Source organism: Eucalyptus grandis, chromosome 7 (genome assembly GCF_016545825.1).
Source record: "Eucalyptus grandis isolate ANBG69807.140 chromosome 7, ASM1654582v1, whole genome shotgun sequence".
In the NCBI taxonomy this organism is placed as follows: domain Eukaryota; kingdom Viridiplantae; phylum Streptophyta; class Magnoliopsida; order Myrtales; family Myrtaceae; genus Eucalyptus; species Eucalyptus grandis.
Window position 1 is genome coordinate 51,003,199 of NC_052618.1, and position 24,488 is coordinate 51,027,686.

Here is a 24,488-nt window from a genome sequence, read left to right on the forward strand (position 1 = left end):
AAAAGTTGGTTTGATCAAGGTAGTCTGGTGGGCGGTTTCATACTTGAAACTAAACTGAAATTCACCGGTTCTAATTGCATATAACCAGAAATCATATCGGTACCCTTAGGAATTGCCTAGAACTAGCCAATTTGGTCCAATATGAGTGTTTCTTGATCTGGACAATTGCTTTTGTTCACCCTTACATATCACCTGATATAACTTGTCGATGGGTAAATGGCTGTTTTGATGGCATAACATGAGCCTCATAGCTCGAAAAGATGGGAATGAGCCATTCATCGATCTTGCAAGCGATCCTCGAGGCTTTGGCCCGTATTTCGTGTCAAAGTAGTGAGAATAAGGGGGTGTCTATAAAATTAGGACTTGATCAATGAGAAGGCAATGTTGATATGTCGAACCTAAACTTTCGTATTTAGGCGACCCGATGACGCAAAATATGTAGCATCCTCTTCATATAATGATCGGGCTAAAGAAGTCCTTAAGCCACTTAAATTGTGCTTCAGGTCTGGAGGGCCTAACACGCCCTTAGATCCATGATTAGGTCTATAGTAGTACTAGTTTACGAGCCTGAGATCGATGGACCTGCCCACTCTACTTCAGGCCCGACTCGGCTTGTGAAGGAATCGAATGGCAGCTGATCTTTGCAAGCTCTGCTCTTAGTTTTCAGCGCTATGCTGAGTTTAGTCGCGGCGCTCGACAAGGAACGGCTTGAACGTCATCAGCACCCCAATTGCCGCAACCACATTCAAGATGAAGAAGATCATCTGGTCGCCTGCACGAAGATACGGGATCGTTGAAGTTCCTCAGTCAGCTGAGAGCTGAAGTGCGGTCCATCAGTGGCATAGACTTATTTCTCATCATTGTACATCTTGAATGCGTGCACATACACATCCTCACATAAAAATCTTCTTTTCTTTTAGCAGATGACAGCAGATGAATTAATCATGGTAATACAAAGAAGGCCAAAGTGGTCGTCCCAGATTGGGGAAGTTTGGTTTACCTGGGAGGAAGGCCGCATCCTGACGCTTCTGTGCCCAAGAGAATCTGCGAAAGATTTGAGTCCATGGATGAGGAATTGATCGAGTGTACTCTTTAAGCAAGGACAAGTAATCGCTTGTTTTCAGTTATGAGTTTAATATGATCGACTGCTCAATTGTCCCGTCGTAATGATATAATGAAAGCAGACAACAATTAACCGGATCTCACAATGTGCCTCCTCCGGCTGGACCAGCTGCCTTGAAGAGAGACGTGGCGGTCATCGTGATTCCATTAGCAGCTCCTCTCTGATCTTGATCCTGCAATTTCAGATTCGGACATAAGCCAAACCTTCATGAGGGATGTATGTATTCGAGAATATTAGTAAAGATCAGACTCGTTGAAGATGATCATTAGAAGCTTACCACGGCTTTGTTTTGCAGAAGGAACAAGCCGGTGAAGACAGAAAGCTGTCGACATGCAAACTTTGACAGTTAGAATTAGGTATGAACGGAGGTTTTTCTTACTCTTTTCCAAACAGAAAAAGTAATTTGATTCATTTCTGTGCATATTAGCGTCATTTATAGTAGCTTAGAGTGTAAGGCATACTCACGGATAGAACATTCTTCACGATTGATGCGCAATTCAACACTATGGAGAGACTTAGCCCGGTTAGCATGGCTATAAATGGGTAGCTTGACAAGAGGGGTAACGATAAGACCTACATTCAAGCATTGGTGTGAAGGAAACACGGTATCGTCTTTTAATCAAATAGATCGTGAATAGCTGGAGATAGAATTAGGCAGAATATATATTTGTCACATGCACGTGATCGAGTTCAAGTTACGAAATGCCAGAAACATACCCCACAAATGCGAGCTACCAAAATAGGGCCAAGATGTCTGTCCATGTATGGGTATAGACACGTTTGGAAGATGAGGAGGCCCGCACCTGGCAGTAAGATTTGGTAATCAGCGATCCCCGGCAATTATGTTAAATGAGTATAGAGATGCGTTAAATGATAATAGAGCACCATACTTCTAAGTTTTAAATAGGCAGAACGCATAATCAACGGATACAGACTGCCGCATCGCAAAGTTTTGTTTGATTTATAGTTTTATATTACTACCTCGCTGTTTTCCTGAACGATATCTTGAAATGTAAGGAAGAAACTGGAGTATATACCTGAGATGGAAAGAACAGTTCCAACATCTTCAGTCGTGTAGCTTAAACCTCCGTATTGCCTAGGGCTTACGGCCCATAGTGAGAATATCTACAAAGAGAAAGTAGCACGGAAGACTAACGAGAGAATCGAATTAAAAGAGAAAATGAACTTATTTGGAAACCCGCATGATATGCTGTTGCCATATATTGATAAGCTACTCCAAACTAGGATAGAATTCCCAAGAACAAGCCAGAGTGATTTTCTCGCGACAACCATTGAATCATAACTAGCTTAGGAATGTCCCCTGACTAGTGCCTTGCAGATTACACGTTTGTGGTCATACACTATATAACAATTTTTGCTCTTTAAGCAACTGTCAATGAAGCACTTGGCAGCATGAATACTGAAATCATTGCATTCATGATAGTAGAATACGGTGAATGAGGAAGAACCGAGAAGGCGTGGTAGAGAAGTGCACGACCTTTTACGTTACCTCTGAGTAAGCCATGTCGTGAAGTGAAAAGACGCAGTCTGCAATGATGGCCGACATCAAGGGCCAATTACGAAGCAGAGACTTTTTCGGAGCTTTCCCTTTGACATTTTGCATCTTGCATTTCACACCGGCCTCGAGGGATGCGGTCTCCACATCTTCACGAGGCTCATCAAGCTCGCTGTTTGCATGGTGCATATGCAATGTTTCCTGCAATAAAGCCAGATTTTCAGGCACTCATAAAGGGCAACAAGCAATCGCTACTCCTTTCATAGATAAAGGGAAGTAGAGGTAACGTTTCAAGATAGGAAAATAAATGTATAAATCCAATGTCAAGAATGAGAAACATGAACTGAGTTTAGTGAAGTGCATACGGGAAGCCAGAAGGACGCGACACAAACAACCAATGCAAAAAATGAGGTGGTGAGACAGGGCAGGAAGTAGGGAAATCTGCATCAAAATCAGGAAATCAAATGTTACCGTTCATGTCGATGATCAGCTAAAAGGATCTGCAACATCAATGTAGAAGAAAGCAACCCCCACTCACCTTCCGAACACTGATTCTTTGGAAAATATCGATGGGAACTTTTCCGCAGGCTGAAGTGAAAAAAAAAATAGAACGTCAGGCACATCAGAGGAGCGTCGAAGATGAGAAGCATTTCGCACGGGCGTCCAAATTGTCATCGACTTTGGAATTCTCAATTTATGCGTCGAGATATGATAAATCAGAAGTACCTGGGCAAGATAACCTCCCAGAGCTGGACCGATAATCAATCCTATCCCCAATGCCGTACTAACCTGAGTCCAAATGTCACTCTCACCTCTATTCAGTCAGCAGAAAAACCAGGAACCAGTATTGAGAGCTAAAAAGTTTTGACAAAGGTTGGAGATCTTACGGTTGATACTCCTAGCGCTTGGTACTCCTCACGGAACAATTCGGTCGCATAAGCCTGTTAAGAAATTACGAAATGCATTTATGAGAGTAATAGCAAACTTGCTGAACAATATAAGAAGGCATAGTTTGTTTGAGGCTCAAAATAACTTGTGCCCCAACGAATCCAAAAGTTCATAAGCTGTATGAGATCTTACCTTGATCGGTCCATATAAACCATTTAAACTTCCAAGCAGGAACCTCATTGCAATGGCCATCCAAAAGTTCACACTTAGGCCGAAGAGAGTGTTGAATATAACCCTGATTATAAATCAAATCATAGTGATTAATTGATTGTGATCATCTAAGAAATCTTTTTCGCTGGGTACTCAAAATAAATGGTGATATTGAACTAACACTGCTATTGTTCCCGTGATTATGACAGGTTTTCGCCCAAAGCGATCCGCCACGATTCCCCATAAGACCGATGTCAAGGCTCTACCGAGCATGAGTGAACAACCTTTGAGATTGGAAGTAGTTTGTTTGGGAAAGGCTTAGTCTAAAACAAACTGGGAGTCTGGGGAAAATTGTCCAAAAAGTCCTAAATTTATTATAATTTTACCAATTCAGTTCTAAATTTATCAATTCAATTCTAAACATTTCCATTTCTTACCAATTGAGTCTATCCAACCCATTTCGGCTAGAAATTGTTGATATGGACGGCCAACACTAACATGGCGCTTTTTAAAATAATATTTTGAATTTTTATGGCTTTTTCTCTTCTTCTTTTTTTACTTTTTTGGAGGGGTTTTCGGATCTAGGGTCGGCAACCCTCGCCGACCACAAGCGAGGGCTGGCCAGCCCTCGCCAGCTCGGCAAGGGTGTCACGCCCCTCGTCTGTGAAAGCGAGGGCGCACGAGTGGCGAGGGCCATGACGCTCTTGCCAGATCTGACCAGGCGAGGGCAGCAACCTTGCTTAAGGCTATCACTTGGGGTCGACAAGGGCTTGCGTGCCCTCAGTTTTGCTAGCGAAGGTCGGCCGACCCTCACCTATGGCCTTCGTGGGTCACTTGCCCTTGCCTGTGGCCTCGAAAACCCCCAAAAAAGCCAAAAAAAAGTTAAAAAAATCATAAAAGAAATTCAAACTATTATTCAAAAAGTGCCATGTCAACGTTGGTCGTCCACGTCAGCAATTTCCAGCCAAAATTGAAATAATGGGAATAATTGGCAAAAAGTGAAATTTTAAAATTCAATTGATAAATTTGAAAGGTTTGTAACTTTTTGGACAATTTTCTCGAGAGTTTGCAATGAATAGAGATAAGCAACAGGATAATCTCACCTACATAACCAGCATAATACCCGATGTCTTCCTCTCTTTCGGCGACATGAAAATCTCTAATCTGTCATTCGAAATTCAACAAACAAATTAAGATTTCTTGAGTAGAAGTGGCTAGGTCATATACTTCTAGTCATTTATTATTATTTGCCGAGGAAAGTAACGGATATTTTAATCGATTTTTTTTTTTTTATCAGTCCTACTCAATCCCCCTTGAGAAGGTGGGGATTTGAATCCCCCACCTCCCCCTTCCAAAGCCACTAGGGCGAACTCTTAGTGATTAATTTTTTTTTTAATTGAGTTTAACCATCCTAGGGGAATGCATTCCAATGGCCAACTCTTATGCTTCAAAATAAGATAAAAGAATGTTCACTTCACAGATACTTGTTTCGTTTGTAACAAAAGCAAAAATTTTCAGGATGAATCGACCAGGAACGATAATCATACAATCTAGGACACCATATCTGAAGTGTAGACAGAGCGCTAATATACACATCATCCTTAAAATTGAAGTATAAAATGTAAGAACTTACCATGAAGTAAAGGAAAGGAAATAAAGATGATATTGGCAGTGCTGGAAAGAGAAAGGACGGGACAGGTCAGCAACATCATGAGTCTAATTTTCTTTACGTCAACAACTGAATGTTCAAACAAATTAACTTCGAAATATCATGCAAATTAGCGTCATTGTTATGTCCACTTACTCGGTAAGTTCCAAAAACCCAGAAAAGCAAACCCGAAGTTGACAGAGAGCTTATGAACAACAATAAGGCTATGTAAAATCATTACCGTTGCAAAGCACGACGATCCAGATCGAAAAAGTTCACGGATTGGCAAGCCCCCTGCGATTCCTTAAGCTTCTCGACTTTACAGCCGGGGCAATTCTCATAGTAATGCTTTTTCAACAATGCCTCCTTTTGTTCTTCCACTGCCATTGTTATTAACCTCGACAGATAGAGCTGAGGACACGAAATTGAGCTCCCGAACAAATGGAATAGACCCTTCTTTTCTTTCGCGAAAAATCTGCCTCGAGTGAAGAACAATACGACACAGTCATTTATGATTCTTCAAGTCAAGGCACTTTCGGAGCTCTAAATGGTTGGCCTTTATAGGGAAGTGTTGGAAGTTTGTTTGTAAAAACAAACCAAGTGTGGGCTTATTTTTTGTGTACCTAAAGGAATGATTGGACGTTGGCTAGACCCCACCATACCTGCGTACAGATGCGCGAATAATGGCGCACTTAGCATTAACCCCTTTGTTATTTTATACTTTTTTATGGTTATGTTATTAATTTTAATCAATTCAAAGGTTGCTTTTTGTTTTTGAGAATTTTCGGAAATTATAAAAAATCGAAATTTAATTTTAAAAAAATTATTATTATTCCGAATTTTTATTTGTGTTTTTTCAAGACAACCTTTGGAAATAATACTCGTTTAGTTTGCAACTTTTTCCGAAGGGTTGCATTTGTTCATTTTTCAACTTCAAATTTTTTTTTTTTATAGTTGTGTTATTAATTTAATCAATTCAAAGGTTGCTTTTTGTTTTTCAGAATTTTCAGAAATTATTAAAAAATTGAAATTTAATTTTTAAAAAATTATTATTATTCCGAATTTTGTTTGTGTCTTTTCAAGACAACTCTTGGAAAAGATACTCGTTCAGTTTGTAATTTTTCCTAAAGGGTTGCATTTGTTCGTTTTTCAACTTCACATTTTTTTATGGTTATGTTATTAATTTTAATCAATTCAAAGGTTGCTTTTTGTTTTTCAGAATTTTCAAAAATTATAAAAAAAAAATCGAAATTTAATTTAAAAGAATTATTATTATTCTGAATTTTTGTGTCTTTTCAAGATAACCTTTGAAAATATACTCATTTAGTTTGCAACTTTTTCCGAAGGGTTGCATTTGTTTGTTTTTCAACTTCTTCGAATGGACGCCTTGGGTCAATTAGGCAATTTTCAAAATGACATGTCCATTTTTTTTCAAAAGGACACGTTTGTTCATTTTTTGCAATTTTCACGAAGAGTTGCCTGTGTTTTAAGAGTGTTTTATATATATACATGTCGGTTTTCGGAAGAATGAGAGTGATCATTTTTGTCTTTTCGAGCATTCTTTTTGAAAACTACAGCCATCATTTCAATTGTTTCTTAGAGAGACTATGGAGAAATAATAAAATTGCTATCTAGTATTCTCATTTTTGAGACTTTGTTGTATCTTGGAGGATATTTGTCGATAACCATTAACAATGTTGTGGGGCAAATAAATCATTAAAGAAAGTGATTTCACGTCTCAAAGTCCGACTTGATCACTCTGAAGATCCGACTTCATTGTTGTATCCAATTCGAAGCCATATTTTCCCAATAGGAAGCCATGTTAAACAATCTATCTGGAGAAGGAGTTGATTTAGGAAATGCGAGTACCAACTTGGTCCAAATGCCATCATTGCACACGTCAGTTTTTACTTGTTTAAACAGGTGGGTCAATGGGAGGAAGAACAAAATGATACATATGAATTAAATTCTTTTGGCTTTTTGTTTGGCGTCGTTTATGTAGAGCAACCCGCACAAATCATGATTTTATTAAGTCCATGGTACTAAAAAGTGGTTTAGTGTCTCTTGATTAACCATCTAAAGGGGCTTTCTTGTTATTAAAAAAATTATCGAGCCCAAGAAAGTGAAATTTTTATTCGTGGATAAAGGACTCGGCAAAATCATCTAATTGGCTACATAGGAAGCGCATATAATTGAGTATAGAGATTGTTTGCAAAATTGATATATCGAGTGATATGTGGACTTATTTCATGATGCTGAACAAACCCCACACATTGGAAGGCGCACTTAGTGCATCAACTTTGTAGATTTACTTTAGTTGATGTGATATTCTCTAATGAGATAAGATAAATAAAGAGCAAAAAATCATAGACTTCTTTAAGCTGAGGCTACGCTTGGTAGTCAAGATAAAAGTCAAAATTTATCATATTTTGTATTTGGCTCCTCCCTACGATAGGATAAGGTCAGATATAAAAGGAATATAGTCGAATAAAAATATTCCATGGAAGAAATGGGATAAAGGTTTATTTATTGATATTTTATTTATATATTTGAGTTTCTTTCTATTATATATTTTATGTATATTAGTAAATTTTGTTATTGATAAAAATTTATTAAATCAATTATGGAAGGGAATAAAAAAGAAAAAGAAAGAAAAATAGAGAGGGAAAATTAATAAACAATAAGTAAATAAAAATGAAGTAGAAGAATCATATTTTAAAAGAACAAATTCAAACTTGAAAATGATCATTCTAATAAAAAAAAATATGAGAGGCAATAAGACTTCAAGAAAATCTATCCTCTCCATCTCCTCTTCCATATCTTTGGTTCATGTTGAAACTTTTCTGTAATACTCTAATTAACGTTAAAGCCCCATGTAAATCAAGGAGAGAGTCGAAACTCAATAGTCCACGGAAACAACAAGAAAATCGAAATCCCTTCCCTTCCATAATTCTGTAGCTGATGTTAAAGTTTGGTAAAAAGAGAGTTGAGGCCCTATACTTTTCAAAATTATGAATGGGTGATTATGTTTTCTCTCTTTTAGCATTGATTGGCTGATTTACGTCACGGTAACCCTTTTACATTTCTTGTCATAAACAAAAGTCTGGAGAGACGCGATTTGTATAATATAACAGGCATTCATTCCCTAAACGATAGAAACTCGGAAAGAAAGGGAAACAGAATATGGCCCATCTGGAGTTGACATGTCGGAAGGGATAGATCCCATCCAGCGCACGTCTACTGTCATACGCCAATTCAACTTTTGCTTCTCGACGTCGTTCATTCGCAGGAGACAGGACAAAAAAAAAAGGCAGTTTTTGCGACTCCCATGAAAACATTTCCTTCATCAACTGTAAAAAGATGAGGCTCCGTTTGAGGAGACGAGGAAAAATGGAGGGAAAGAAGGTGATAGCTGAAAACAGGCAAAGCTTGGACCGTGAGAAGAATAGGAAAAATTGATATTTTGTTCTAGTCGAATTTCATTCGCCGCCCCTCTGTTTTCTTCCCTCATTGGTTTACCCAAGAAGCGAGGTCTCGAACATTCGATCTCGCCCGAAGAAATGATAGTTGACAAGAGAATGATTTTTCTGTAACTGTTATCATTTCTGTGAAACATGACGAAGGGCACATGGTTGAACGAGCGATTTTGAAAAGGAGCCAATGGCCACATTAAAGATTTTGGTTGCGCTGTGATATGTTGCTGGACTTTGTACTGATGATGGTGGCGGTGGGGAATCAAATGTCACGTTTTCCTTGATCGTGAGAAGAGGTTGGGGACCAACTGGAGCAGAAGCCCGCAATCCCCAAGCAATACTTGCATGATTCGGGTGCATATCGGTTTAATGAATAATAATCGTTGGATAACCTGAATCAGGTATAGAATACACATGACTCAATGACTAGGATTTTCTAGGCACTAGTGCTCTCAAAGAATCAAAGAATTTCTTGTGACACATATCACATGATAAGGTCACTTTCGAAAGCCACATGAGATGAGGCACCCATATGTGGAATACATAGTTTGTGATGGGAAAATCCCTAATTTTCATATTTTATCATATTCATTTTTATTCTGATTAGAAATCTAGATAATCAAACGCAATCAATATTTCATGCAATTTCAATAGTTGAGGCTGGGATTCATGATACTGATGCTTCTCATGCTTATCACGTTATTTCCTTGAATAAATGAAACGGTCTCAATCGTTCTCATGCATTTTTCGAAACCCTAGATCGAACAATGATTGTCTAGGGATTGCTTTAATCATGGACTACGTGCAAATAATACAAACTGCTTGCCCAGAAAAGACGTGCAAAATAGTAAGAGACAACATCATTTGCAATTATAATCTGGCGAAAGCAAACTGCAAATAGAACTCTCAAGTCTCAACAACGAGCTTCCGAGAAAGTTCAGCAAAAATATTACAAAGAAGGACAATGTTTGACATAATGGTGTTTTTTCTGCATTAAATATGGTCCACAAATAGAATTTACATATCATAGTGCACAAAATAATAATTTTCAGATACAATAGCAATATGCTAAAATTAAGGTTATTATTATAAAAAATCTCAAATTTGTACATATGTAACAAATTTACTTTAAATTAATATTTGAATTATTAAAAATTTTAAATTGATATATATATATGTGTGTGTGTGAGAGAGAGAGAGAGAGATAAATTTATTTTAAATTAATTTTTAAAATGATTCTCCATTATATGAATCTTGAACTTACGATAAAGTAGGATGAAAAGTTCAGAAGTCTGGAAAGACATGATTATTACGATATCCCATGCATTCATTCTCTAAAGGACAGAAACTCGGAACGATAGAGAGAGGTCCATCTGGAGTTAATAGATGGGAAGACAGATTTCTGAAAGAGGTTTTAGTACCAAGACAACAATTTCTGTTGCAATTCCGGAGTAAGTCTGTCTTGATGATGGTGGTGAATCAATTTTCACGTTTCTCCTTTTATCACATTATGCGCTGTGACCTCAGACGAAGTTCTGTCGTGGTCCGGGACAAAAGTCTATTTCATAATAATAAATAAAGAGGAGTGGTTGGGATCCAATTACAAGGCTCGTGTTGTCGGGAGACGACCGAAGCCTGCAATGGACGGGCAGTACCTGCATGATTGGAGGTGCGCATCGGCCCAGTGAATATCAGCCATTAATCTTGCAAAACATGTGCCATTCCTGCTTGACTCGACGTGCACATCAGTCCAATGAACATCGGCCGTGAATCATGTGGCTCGCCAGCTGGGATTTAGGGTTAAACTACTCCCGAAGAATTCAAGATATGTCACGGATCGAATTCTCCCATGCTTTAGTACCATTGTGAGTGGAGTTTGGTGTCATTAGACTAAAAAGTAAGTAATTCAAAGGAGATGAAACAGCTAATTCTTAAAAGTGATATTAGGGCATTTGTGCTAGGAGTTCTAAGATAAAATGGTTATAACTTTGAAGAAAATTGAAAATTAGCCTCCCATGCACAAATTAATAGAAAGCTAATACTGCTCTCCTAATGAGACTATAATAGACCAAAACTAGTGATTATACTGAAGCGTTTTGTGTATCTCACTCAAGATACTAGCTAAACTGGACATGATACGATCTAAAGTGAAATGCAATTTGTCGTATTATTTTTACGAACAAATATGGAAAAAAGGTGTATTTGGTATTCTTGGCTCATCAAGTGTCACACAGGCTATTCCACTAGCAAGAATTTGTCAGCCTGTGACATATACATGATATAGTTGCAAGCCATATGACATGAGCCACCAATCTATGGACTATGGAGTTTGTGATAAGAGGGTGCGATGCAATATCAAAGTTAAGTTGTCTGTACGTCACATTCCTAACTTATAATAGGCATGGTATGGGTATCGCTCCTTCAAATGAAGATGAAGATTCTTTAACGCAAATATAATGTGCTAGCTCTTTCTTTTCTTTTGTGTCTTTCTTTTTTTTTTATGCCAGGGTGGAGGGGCCTAACAAGCCTTGTTTAGGTGAGGTTGGCCTCCTCGACACCGGACCAACCCTCACTCAGGAGAGGCAAGGCAAGGCCACCCTAACCCGAGTGAGGGTTGGCCTTGTCAAATTTGGCAAGGGTGGCCTTGTTGGCACTTACGGTCACCCAGTGTCCTATGGCCAACAAGGGCAACCCTCGCGGGCCATGAAGGTGGCTAGTGAGTAGCCACTAGCCAAAAAAAAATAAAGGAAAAAAATTGGACAAGAAAAAGGAAATAAAAAATTCTAAAATCTCTTAAAAAATTCAATAAAATATTAAAATATTATTAAAAATACAAACTTATCGACTATATCACATCAAATAGTTAACGTCTATATTAACTAAATTAAATGAATATTAATACCAATGTGAAAATGTTTAAGATTAAATTGGTCTAAATGAAAGATTTAAAACTGAATTGGTATAAGATTTTTTTATTTTTTTTTTTTGTAATTTTCCCAATATATCGTGCTGTAAGCAACGCATGGACTTGTCTATAGGTGAATGGCTGCTTTGATGGTGTAACATGGGCCTCATAGCCCAACAAGAGGGAAATGAGCCAGTCCACATCAATCTTGCAAGCAATTCTCGAGGCTTTGGCCCACATTTCATGTAAAGGTAGCAAGAGTAAATGGGTGCCTCTAAAATTAAGTACTAGAACAATAGACTAGAGCTGATCAACAGGCAGGTTGTGCAGATACATCGAAACTAAACCTTCATATTTAGGCTCGCCCATGACATAAAAAATGTAATATACTCTTCATACAATGAACGGGCCAAGAAATTACTTCCCTAAGCCGCTCGAATTGTGCTTCGGGTTTGAGGTCCTAACACACCCTTAGATAAGTTAACGAGCCTAAGATTGGTGGACATGTCTAACCCTTCCATTTGGATGAGCTTGCGAGCAAATTTTAGGCTAGACTTGGCTTGTGAAAGAATCGAATGGCAGCTGATATTTTGCAAGGTCTGTTTAGATTTCATGCAGGTTCAATTCTACTTTCTTTTAGTTGCGGCGCTGGACGGAATGGCTTGAACATCATCAGCACCCCGATTGCCCCGATCACATTCAGGATGAAGAAGATCATTTGGTTGCCTGCACATAGGCACAGGGTCGTTAGAGTTCCTCAGTCGGCTGAGAGCTCAAGCACGGTCTATCATGGTCACGTAGAGTTATTTCTCATCATTGTAAATCATGAATGCGTGCATATACACATCTTCATATAAGCATCTTTCAATTTGGCAGATGACAACGGATGAGTTAGTCATGATTATACAAAGAAGGCCAGATATGTCATATCAGAATTGGATAAGTTCGGTTTACCTGGGAGAAAGGCCGCGTCCTGACGCTTCTGTGTCCAAGAGAATCTGCCAAAGATTTTGAGTCCATGGATGAGAACATTAATCAAGTCTAACCTTTAAGCATGCAGAAGCAATTGTTTGTTCTCGGTGATGAGTTCAATATGATCGACTGCTAATTGTCCCTTCGTAGTGATGTAACGAAAGCTAACAAAACTTCAATGGAACTCACATTGCGCCTCCTCCACCTGGACCGGCCGCCTTGAAGAGAGATATAGCGGTCATTGAGATTCCATTAGCAGCTCCTCTCTGATCTTGATCCTGCGATTTCAGATTCGAACTATGAGATAGGTATGTGTTCGAGGATGTTAATAAAGATCAGACACGTCGAAGATGATCATTTGAAGCTTACAACGGCTTTGTTTTGCAGAAGGAACAAGCTGGTAAGGATGGTAAGCTTTCGACATGCAAACTTCAACAGTTAGAATTATATACGAACAGAGGTTTTGCTTTTTCTCTGTCACATACTAAAAAAGTAAGTCGAATGTTTTCTGTGCATATTAGCTTCATACACTGTAGCATAGAGTGTAAAGGCATACTCACAGAAAGAGAATTCTCTGCGACTGATGCGCAATTCAAGACTATGGAGAGACTTAGGCCGGTCAGCATGGCAATAAAAGGGTAGCTTGATAAGAGCGGTATAGATAATATCTGCATTCACGCAATTGTGCAAAGGAAACACAGGATTATAGTCCTTTTATCAGATAGACCATGAATAGCAACGAGAAAAAGTGTTTTTCACAAGCACGTCCTCAAGTTCAAGTTATGAGATGTCGAAAACTTACCCCACAAATGCGAGCTACCCAAACAGGGCCGAGAAGTCTGTCCAAGTATGGGTATATAAACGTTTGGATGACAAGAAGACCGGCACCTGGCAGTAGAATTCGGCAATCAGCAATCCCCCGGCAAACATATTGATAATAGACGACCGTACTACTAAGCTTCAACTAGGAGTACTCCTATCAACATTACGGACAGCCACATCTTGAAGTTTCGTTCGAATTGCACTTTCAATGACTACCATGTCGTTTTCCTGAACGTATTAACTTGACATACAAGTAAGAAATCGGAGTATATACCTGAGATGGAAAGAACAGTTCCAACATCTTCAGTCGTGTAGCTTAAACCCCCCAATCGCCTAGGGCTTTCGGCCCACAGCGAGAAGATCTACAAAGAGAAAGTAGGAGGAAAAGGCTAATGAGAGGATCGAATTAAAAGACAACGAACTTATATGGAAACCGGCATGATATGCTGATGCCATGTTCCCAAGAACTACTTCAAACTAGGATAGAAGTCCAAAGAACAGGTCAGAATAATTTTCTCGGGACAGCCATTAAATCATGACTAGCCAAAGGAGTGTCTTCTGCCCACTGCATTGCAGATTACAAGTTCGTTTTCGTCACCAATAAAACATTTTTTGCTCTTTCGAGCAACTGTCAAGGAAGCACTCGGCACCATGAGTACTGAAATCATTGCATTCTTCATATTAGAATGCTTGAAGAAGGGCTGAGAGGCCGTGGTAGGGAAGCGCATGCTATTTTACATTACCTCTGAGTAAGCCGTGTCGTAAAGTGCGAAGACGCAGTACGCGATGATGGTCGACATCAAGGGCCAATTACGAATTAGAGACTTTTTCGGAGCTTTCCCTTTGACTTTTTCCGTCTTGCATTTCACACCAGACTCGAGGGATGCGGTCTCCGCATCTTTGCGAGACTCATCAAGCTCGCCAATTCCTGGTGCATATGCAATGTTTCCTGCAATAAAACCAGATTTTTGCGCTCAATAAGGCGCAACAAACAGTTGCAAATCCTTTCATAGATAAAGTCATGCAAAGATAAGGCATGAGAACACGAAAGGTGCTATAAGTTTTGAAACACTCATTTTGGTACCAAAAGTTTTTACCGACTTATTTAAGTACTAAATTGGAGCCTCTAGTGAATTCCGACCAAAAATATTAGGTGGCTTTTTTAATTATATTTCAATGCGGTGGCTTTTTCATAGAAAAAAAAATAAAGGATGAAGATGAAGTGGCCGCGATTTAATCTCTCGTTCTCTTTTTCTCTCTCATTCAAGCCTTGTTCGACAATTTGAAGCAAAGATGCCGTGGTTTGAAGAGTAGCCTTGTTCTTGAGTACCTAAGAGTGGAAAGATGTCGTGGTTTGAAGCAAAACTTCAAGTGCTCGTGATCGGCACTGGGGGAGCGGGCACGAGGCACTTTAACACCTGGATCAGAAAAATAGGAGAGAAGAGAGGCACAGCCGACGAGACTTGGAAGCGATAGACAGTGTCAATCGATAGTGGCGAGAACGTCCAGAGAACGATGGAGAAGGATCACCGACGATTAAACTTGGAAAATCCTCGAGAAAGGATTCCTTTTTGAGACTCGTGTGTATGCTATGGTGTGCCTTGTTTTGGCTACAAGGCACTCGAGGTGGCCAGTGATGGAGATTTGCCTGTGGAAGACAGCAATTGGAGTTGGTGGACTTTGGATGGAAGGTGATCAAGAGGGTATCAAGAGTAAAAATGGCTTTTGGATCTTCCTTCCTGGTTCGACAATTCTGAGGTTCTCATTGGACATTTGAAATCCACTTTTGCCGTCATTGATCTTGAGAATTAGGGTTTCTTATTTGGGGAAATGCTGATTGTCCGATTTAGGACTTTTATTTGGGACAAAACATGTACATGACGTAGTTTAAGGTATATATATTGACTAGGTGCACTGGCAAGTCAGTGAAATTAATAAAAAATTACTAAGTCAAATTTTCGACAATCCAAATCAGAGTTAACACTTAAGTTATCATTTTTTTGTAAAAATATGGCACTAAATGATCTAATGAATAGTTTGACATTAAAATAAGCATCGTCCGAAACTTCTAATACTTCTAATATCCTTATGCCTAGAGATAATGTCTGATGAAAGGATGAAAAATAAAAAACCAAATAGTTCCAATATCAAGAATGAGAAACGTGAACTGAGTTAGTGAAGTGCATACCGGAAGCCAGAAGGATCCAATAGAAACTACCAATGCGAAAAGTGACATGGTGAGACAGGGCAAGAAGTAGGGAAATCTGCATCCAAATCAAGAAATCAAATGTTTAAAGCTTCGCGAGGATGGTCACTTGATAGGATCTGCAATATCAATGTAGAAGAAAGTAACCTCCACTCACTTTCCGAACACTGATTCTTTGGAAAATATCGATGGGAACTTTTCCGCGGGCTGAAGTGAAAAAGAAAAAGAGAACAGCCAGGAACATCAGAGAAGCTGAAGATGAGAGAAGCAATTCCCGCAGGTGTGTCCGAACTGTCGTCGCTTTTGGAATTCTCAATTTCATGCGTCGAGATATGATAAATCAGAAGTACCTGCGCAAGATAACCTCCCAGAGCTGGACCGATAACCAATCCTATCCCCCATGCTGCACTGACCTGAATCCAAAGGGTAACTCTCAGCTTTATGTACCTTGGCAAGAAAAAAAACTAGGAATCTGTACTGAGAGATCAAAAGTTTTGGCAGAAAAAGCTAGGAATCTGTATTACGGTTGATACTCCTAGCGCTTGGTACTCCTCACGGAATATTTCGCTCGCATAAGCCTGTTATGGAATCACGAAATACATATATCAGAATGGTAGCAAAATTCGTGGAACAGAACAACAAGGGATAGCTTATTTGAGGCTCAATATGACTTGTGCCACGACCAATCCCAAAGTTCATAAGCGGCCTGAGATATTACCTTGATTGGTCCGAGTAAACCATTTAAACTTCCTAGAAGAAACCTCACCACAATGGCCATCCAAAAGTTCACACTTAGACCAAAGAGAGTGTTGAAGATAACCCTGATATAAATCGAATCATAATGATTAAATCAACTGTAATCATCGGAGTAATTTTCCATCTCTGGGAACTAAAAATGAATGGTGATCCTGTACTTACACAACAGCAATTCCTATAATGATGACTGGTTTTCGCCCGTATCGGTCCGCCACAATTCCCCAGAAAATCGACGTCAAGGCTCTGCCGAACAGGAAAGAACAACCTTCCAGATTTCGAGGAGTTTGTTAGTGAAAAGTATAATCAAAATCAAACCAGGTTGTCTGCAATGAACAGAGATAAGCAACAGAATAATCTCACCTACCCAACCGGCATAATACCCGATGTCTTCCTCTCTTGTGGCGATATGGAAATCTCTAATCTGCCATTTGAAGTTCAACAAACAAATGAAGATTTCTTGACCAGAAAAGGCTAAATCATATGATTGGAGTCATTTACAAAATTATCCATGGAGGAAAGTAGCGGGACTTTTAATCGAGTTTAACCATTCTACGCAACGGCATACCAATGGCTATCTTTGATGCTTCAAAGTCAGATAAAACAATGTTCACTTCGCTCATACTTGTTTCATTTGCAACAAATGCAAAAAAAAATTAGGACTAATTTGACGGAAAATAACAATCTGGACCCTAGAGAGACAATATTTGGGAAAACAGATCCCAAACCATACTGTTTAGGACACAATATCTCTAATGTAGACAGAACAGTTATATATACATCATACTTGAGTATAAAATGTAAGAACTTACCATGAAGTAAAGGAATGGGTATAGAGATGATATTGGCAGCGCTGGAAAGAGAACAGACAAGACACCGGTCAGTGACATCATAAGTCTAATTAGCTATTATGTATGTGAATATGGTACCTCTTTTCGAATTGGCAAAAAACTTCTGATTACCGAGCGAATCAACGTCATAGCTATTTGATATTTTACAATCCGCTAAATGGACTAATAGTGCCAGAGAATTAAAACATCTGGGTTTACGCTCCATCACTATGCAATATCGACATCGGCTTAACCTCACATCAACCACTGAATTATTCCAAACAATTAACTTTGAAATATCATGTAAATTCGCGTAGTCCCTATGTCCAGTCGCTCGGTAAGTTCCATGAACCCAGAAAAAAATATATATCCTAAAGTTGACAGAAAGCTTATGAACAACACTAGTGCCATATATACTCATTACAGCTGGAAAGCACAACGATCCAGATCGACAGAAGCTCGCGGATCGGCAAGCCTCTCTGCGATTCCTTAAGCTTCTCGACTTTGCAGCCAGGGCAATTCTCAAAGTAATGCTTCTGCAACAACGCCTCCCTTTGTTCTTCCATCGCCATTGCTATCGACCTCAACAGATAGAGCTGAACCCGTGAAATTCAGCTCCTGAACAAATGAAATAAAAAATCCTTTCTTTCTAGAGCGGAAAATCTGCTTCGAGAGAGAACAATCACAAAGCGTTAGCGAAGAACAGTAACACATAACATCATATATGATTCTGCAGTTCAAGGCATATTCCAAGAGTGATAAGACGTGAAACGTTAAAATGCTTCACGTTTAAAGCTGCAGAAACAGATTTTAACTTCAGATAATTTAATGTAGAGAAACAGGTTTGAATTACATACCTTGAATGAAAAAAGAAGATGATTTTGTAATTTATATCGAGGGTTCTAGTTTTCGCATGTGGGAGTAAAATTATACAGGAGCTTTATATGGCTGGCCTTTATAAGGGAAGAAATAAGAAACCGTTTAAGGAAATGTGACAAAGTGAGTAAGAACAAAACTGGCAACTACGGATTGAAATCTTCAGGATTTTGCTAATGTCTAGCCACCTACTCAAAAAATAATCGAGCCTAAGATTGTAAATTTATTATTTAAGGTAACTGACTTGGCAAAATGATCTAACCGGATTCACTTGAAGCACATAAAATTGAAAGTTACGATAATTAACAAAATTGATATAATAAATTGATATTGTAACCACTGGGATCCCTTCCAACATGGAAGGGGGAGGTGAGGGGTTCAAATCCCCACCTGAGATGGGATAGGACGAGTAAGTTGCAGGTGTGGATTTCGACTCCCACGCCCTGCAAGAGGCTGGGCAAAAGTGAGTGTATAGTAGACATAGAATAGGACTGACCAAAAAAAAAAAAAAATTGATATTGTGACTTATTGATAGATAATGAACAAAGCCCCTAAATTGAAATGCGCATCCAACAATAAGATGTGAGATACTCGGCAATCGTCAAGCTAAACATTGAAATTATATAAAGTGAGGCAAGTATGACAAAGCGGAAAGAAAGATGATGAGGACTGCTTTATTTCTGAACTAGGTGCAAATAACACTAATTGTTTGCGCATATAGAACGTGCTTAATTGTAGGAGACAAGAATATTTGCAATTAAAATACTAGGGATCGGTCCATAATCCGGAAAAAGCAAACAGCTAATAGACCTCTCAACTCTTATATAAAAAAAATGAGTTATTCAAAGAAATCGATAATATATTTTTCGAAAAATCTAATACATTAAGATTTTAGTGTCTATGCTTTCCTTATCAAAATCTAAGTACCGTTGTGGCAACATCTTCATATATATGGATCCAAATGGACTGCCATTTTTTTTCTTTTTTCTGGTCAAAAATGGACTACTAAATGGAAACCTCACGAGGCAACCATTCAAGTTTAGTGTAAACTTTTCCAAGTCTGCCAATCGCAACTTGGCTATCAGTATTCAATTTAACATGTAATTTTTTTATATTTTGAAATCTTCATTAGTCAGTTAAAGTCGATTAGACACTTAAGTAAAATGATAGGAGTACATTTTACTTTTGTGAGCTAAAAACTCAATAAATTCGGAGACTTGATTGTACTAAATTAATCTAACACCCTTTGGATACATTTTCTTTGTATTTTGAAAATGTTTTTTGCATGTAGTTTTGGTCAATTATAATATTAGGCCACTAACATATGATGAATGATCATGGAGTGCACAATAAAGAAAATAACAACCAATAATCAAAGTAGTATATAGATTATAAAAGATTTTAAGACCTAGATGCGCTAAGTACGCAAAGTGGGTCGCTATCCATCACCACGAGATTTCTACAAACTATTACTTAGAAAAATATGCAAACAAAATGTATAAATGTTATGCATGGATTAAGATTAACGGGGAAAGTGCTAAAAAAGTCCTAAACCTTTTGCATTTGTGCCAATTTAGTCCAAAACTTTTTTTGTGCTAATTAATTTCTAAACATTTTTATATTGTGCCAATAAATTGGCAGATTTTCTTATTTGGGCCAACCAGTGACGTGACCTAATCGGACCAGCGTGAACAATTTTTTTATTTTTTATTTTATTTTTTTATTTTTTTATTTTTCTTTTTTCCTTCTCCTCCTTCTTCCTCTAGCCGGTCACTAGATCTCGACGATCGACCAGAGGCAACGGCCGGCAAGGTCGACCTCAACCTCGCCGACCACCTCGCCAGTGGCTGTGAGGGCGGCCTCGCGGCCGGGCGGCGAGGCTTGCCCTTGGCGAGGGCGAGCCTCACCTACCCGGCGCAAGGCTGCCCTCAAGGCCTAAGCAGTGAGGCTCGCCCTTACAGGATCTAGCGAGGGTCGAGCCTTGCCCATGGCCGGCGAGGGCGGCCTTATGCCGAGTTGGCGGGGCTCGCCCTTGCCGGCCATGGGCGAGGCTCTACCCTTGCCGCCAGACCTCAAGAGTGCCTCGCGCTAGCATTGCCAAATTTGGCACAAGGCCGCCATCGAGGCCTAGGCGGCGAGGGTGAGCCTCGCCCATGGCCGGCGAGGGTGAGCCTTGCCAGCTTGGCGTGGGACCTCCCTTGAGGCCTAGGCGGCGAAGCTCGACCCTCTCCAAATCCAGCGAGGGCGAGCCTCGCCCGCCCGGCGCGACCCTCGCCAGATTTGGCAAGGGCGAGCCTCACTGCCCAAGCCTCTAGGGCGGCCTCGCCGCCCTTGCAGCCACTAGCGAGGTCGACCTCAACCTCGTGGTTGAAGGAAGAAGGAGGAGGAGAAAAAAATAAAAAGAAAAAAAATCAAAAAATTAAAATATTATTAAAAATTGTTCACATTAGCGCCGATCAGGCCACGTCAACCGGCCAGCGTCCAATTAGCAAAATCTAGCCAAAACTGATCGGAAATGACTGAATTAGCACAACATAAAAATGTTTAAGACTTAATTGGCACAAATGCAAAATATTTAAGACTTTTTTAGCACTTTTCCCTAAGATTAACTAGTATGCAATCTATACTTTTTATTTATCTTGTATTTAATTAACATGCCTAATTTAAGAAAAAAACATAGATACACCTTAAAAATTCTATGTCAAAAAGGGAACGACTCATATGCTCTAACGAAATAACTAGATGACAGGCAAGAATGGTGTAGCTATATGATATGTATGCTGAATTCTAAATGACATGTTATGAAAATAATATATTCTGCGACACTAATTAAAAATAGTCCTTAGTGACCTACGAAACGCCATACAATTGATTATCCTAGTTGATGCAATCTATGTGAGACTTTCCAATGTGATTTTTTGTTCTTTTTTTGTTTAATAAAAACTATGGATTACAATAAATTTATATGCATTCTATTGCTTAACAAACTGAGGATAAGTACATTGGAAATTCTAAAATTCATACGAAAAATACAATTGAATCATAAAATTTTCAAAATTTTCAATCAATGAAAGAACTTGATTTGATCAATTTAACAACTTTTTAAAATTTAATTGTATTTTTTGAAAGTTTGAAGTACCTCCCTTCTACCACTTCCAATCGCCCCCTTTTACAACAAAAATCTCCGGCGTATCATTGGAAGTTCTGAATCCAGGGAGATTCCTTCCATGGCAAACCACCCCCTTCTGCCCTTTTCCTTCCTTTACGAAGATGACTGACGATCCTCTATTGATTGATGAATTCCGTGAATGTGTCCACAATCATTTTCCATCATTTTCATTTCTTCCTTTCCCAAACTAAGCTCAATCTCTGGTCGATTTTGCCTCTCGCCCGCCATATCTTTAAAAAAAAAAAAAAAAAGTTGATTCCTCCCCTTGGTTGGCCGAAATATGCTGCAGAACAGTGTGGAAAGATTTCCCCGATTGATTGGTGTCCTTCATTCTTGGCCAAGAATTACGAGCTGAATATATGTCCAAAATCATCCTCTTCAATTCTTTTTTTTTTTTTTGCCGGTCCTACTCTACTTATATTTTAATCATTCTCAAACTTTTGACCTATCTCTTGCAAAGTGTAAAAGTCAAAACCCATATTTGAAACTAAATCGTCTCCACCCAAACTCTCGAGAATGTGAAAATTCGAACCCCCCACCTCCCCCTTCCATGTTGGAATGGTGGCCATTAGGGTAAATCCCAATGGTTATCATCTTCAATTCAATGGGATAGGAATATCAGTCCCTCCCCTTTTGCTCATCTTGGACAAATAATGCACATTGTGAGTTCAATTTTTTTTTTTCGCGATTTCAGCACTTTAAGTTAATTCCAAGATAATTAACGAACGGACAAACTCAAATACAATTGATGTGGATTTAAATAAATTAATATTTTGTTTAGAAATCAGATCGACTTTTGATTTTTTATGCAATGAATGACTAAATAAATTGTCAAAATTTAGATATCGGAAACTTTAATGGAGGAAGTGCTCGACATAATATTCAAATAAAATTGACCTATCTTAAATGGTGATTTAAAAAAAAAAAGAACAAGCTTACAATTGGCATATGAAACTAGTCTTGGCGACGGTGGAATTCGAGTAAAATAAATTCTATCTAAATTAAGGGTGGCCCACAAATAAAAAATTTCATCGACAGCCTCACAAAATAACAACTTTTAAACAAAATAGCAATTTTTAAAATACTAACAGCAACGTTTGCTCCCAAAAAAAAAAAAAATACTAACAGCAACGTGATGGAGTTATAATGAGTGAGGACAAGAAAGGACAAGAAAGGACAGCAGAGACAAGATTACTGTAAGGTCACAGAAATTCATTCCCTAAACGACAGAAACTTGGAAAGAGAAAGAAATGAAAGATGGTCCTTGGGGATTATATGTAAGGGAGAGATAGATGCGATCTTGGGCACCTCTCTTGAATTAATTATGTGCTGTCACAAGTCAATTCATCTGTTGTTTTTTTATGTCGTTCATCCACAGGAAAAAGGACCGAAAAGCGGTTCCAAAATTATTTTGGCAGCACATGATAGAAAACTTAGGACCTAGGTAGCTCCTTAGACTACCTCACCCTGAATGGTTTCCCAGGATGCCTCTCCCCCTACGAGTGGGAGTAGGAATACGGGATAGTACCCCCACTGGGCTCTTCAGCCACAGCGCCTCTGGTGCCGGGATCCCGCCTAGAGAGAGGCCATTGTCATCTCCTAGCATACTAGGCTAATAAACGCCTAATGAAAGATCTGGAAGGAGATGACATCCCCTTCTGGGTGGCCAGCCAAAATTATTTTGGCAGTGGTACATGATAGAAAACTTCGGTCACGGTCTGAGGACATGGCCATGACTTTCTTGGAAAGAGTTTTTTAGTACACAAAAGAACACTTTCTGTTGCAATATTTTGGAGTAAAATAGAATGAAATTCGGTTGAAAAAAGTCAGGATAGAGCAAATTGTCGTCTTGATCTTAGCCAAAATGGTCAAGAACAAGAGCTCTAGTGATTCCTCTCCGTAGGAAGTTTTGTTGTGGTCGGAGACAGAAATCTTTTTTGGAACTAAAGAGAAGCGGTTGGAATCCAATGAGAGCCCCGCGCTGTTTGGACAAGAGTGAAGCCCGCAAGAATAATAGTTGCAGAATTCGAGTGTACATCAAGCCAACATCTATCAGCCATTTCATTAGGTCACGTGGATCTTTCATGAGATCCAAATGACTCGATGGCAAGGATTTTCCAGGATCAAGTGCTCCCGAAAATTCCACGAATTTTCAATTTCATCATGAATATAGTGATCCAATCATCATTGGTTGTGGCATTACCACGTCTATGATTTTCGATGTAAATTGATTAAAATGATTATATTGAAATTTTGCATAAATGTTTGATGAAAAAATTGAAAAATTTAGAATTGAATTATTCCTATAATAAATTATGGATTGATTGGACAATTTTCGATAAAGATATAATTGAAGGAAATTTCCCCAAATGAGGGATGGAGAAAACTATAACCCTTTAATAAATAATTGTATAATTAGGTGGGAGGATAATGAATAAATCGGACAAAAAAGTAATATGGTTGGTAAAATGCATAGCATCACTATTCTCTATAATAGTGATAATATGCACAAATGTAATAGTTTTAGGGTTAATACCCTGAAAAATTTCAAATTAGTACATTTGTGACAAATTTACCCCAAGTTATTTTTTTTTACCATCAAAAACCTCAAGCTGGTATACATTTGACAAATTTATCCAAAACTGGTACACTTATGACAAATTTACTCCATATTAGTTTTCGTTAAATTTTATTGCTAAATTATTAAATTAAATGACACGTGACAGTTGATTGATATACCAATTTGAGATTTTATGCTCCGTTTGTCACAGTTTACAATTTTTGTGATTTTTTGTGGTATTAATCTAATTTAGCGGATAGTATATTTGTTACAAATTTATCAGTTTGGGATTTTTTGGGGTCGAATAAATTAACTTGTGGTAAATTTGTCATAAATGTACCTAGTTTAGGGTTTTTTATTGTCAATCGGAGTAAATTTGTCACAGGTGTACCAGTTTGGGATTTTTCATTGTTCAAAAAAATAGTTTGGGGTAAATTTATCACGGGAATACTAGTTTGGAGTTTTTCAGGATATTAACCCATAGTTTTAAGATTTTTTTAGTAATTTCCTAGAGAATAAGGGGTGCCTCCAAGAGCA

General features: G+C 38.5%; 1 protein-coding gene and 1 pseudogene across 1 annotated transcript; both read right to left on the reverse strand.

Annotated features, from left to right (window-relative positions):
- Positions 1-331: 331 nt before the first annotated feature.
- On the reverse strand, positions 332-5,936 carry LOC120296294 (annotated as a pseudogene).
- Positions 5,937-12,920: 6,984 nt separating this feature from the next.
- Positions 12,921-17,918, reverse strand: LOC104455777 (protein ZINC INDUCED FACILITATOR 1). Its single transcript, XM_010070509.3, is given in 16 exon segments — positions 12,921-13,013; positions 13,105-13,149; positions 13,296-13,403; positions 13,538-13,623; positions 13,832-13,919; positions 14,301-14,473; positions 14,476-14,506; positions 15,746-15,821; positions 15,921-15,970; positions 16,114-16,176; positions 16,288-16,341; positions 16,482-16,584; positions 16,682-16,784; positions 16,880-16,940; positions 17,329-17,369; positions 17,771-17,918. Coding segments are annotated over 16 exon segments (1,323 nt in total).
- Between the last annotated feature and the right edge of the window lie 6,570 nt (positions 17,919-24,488).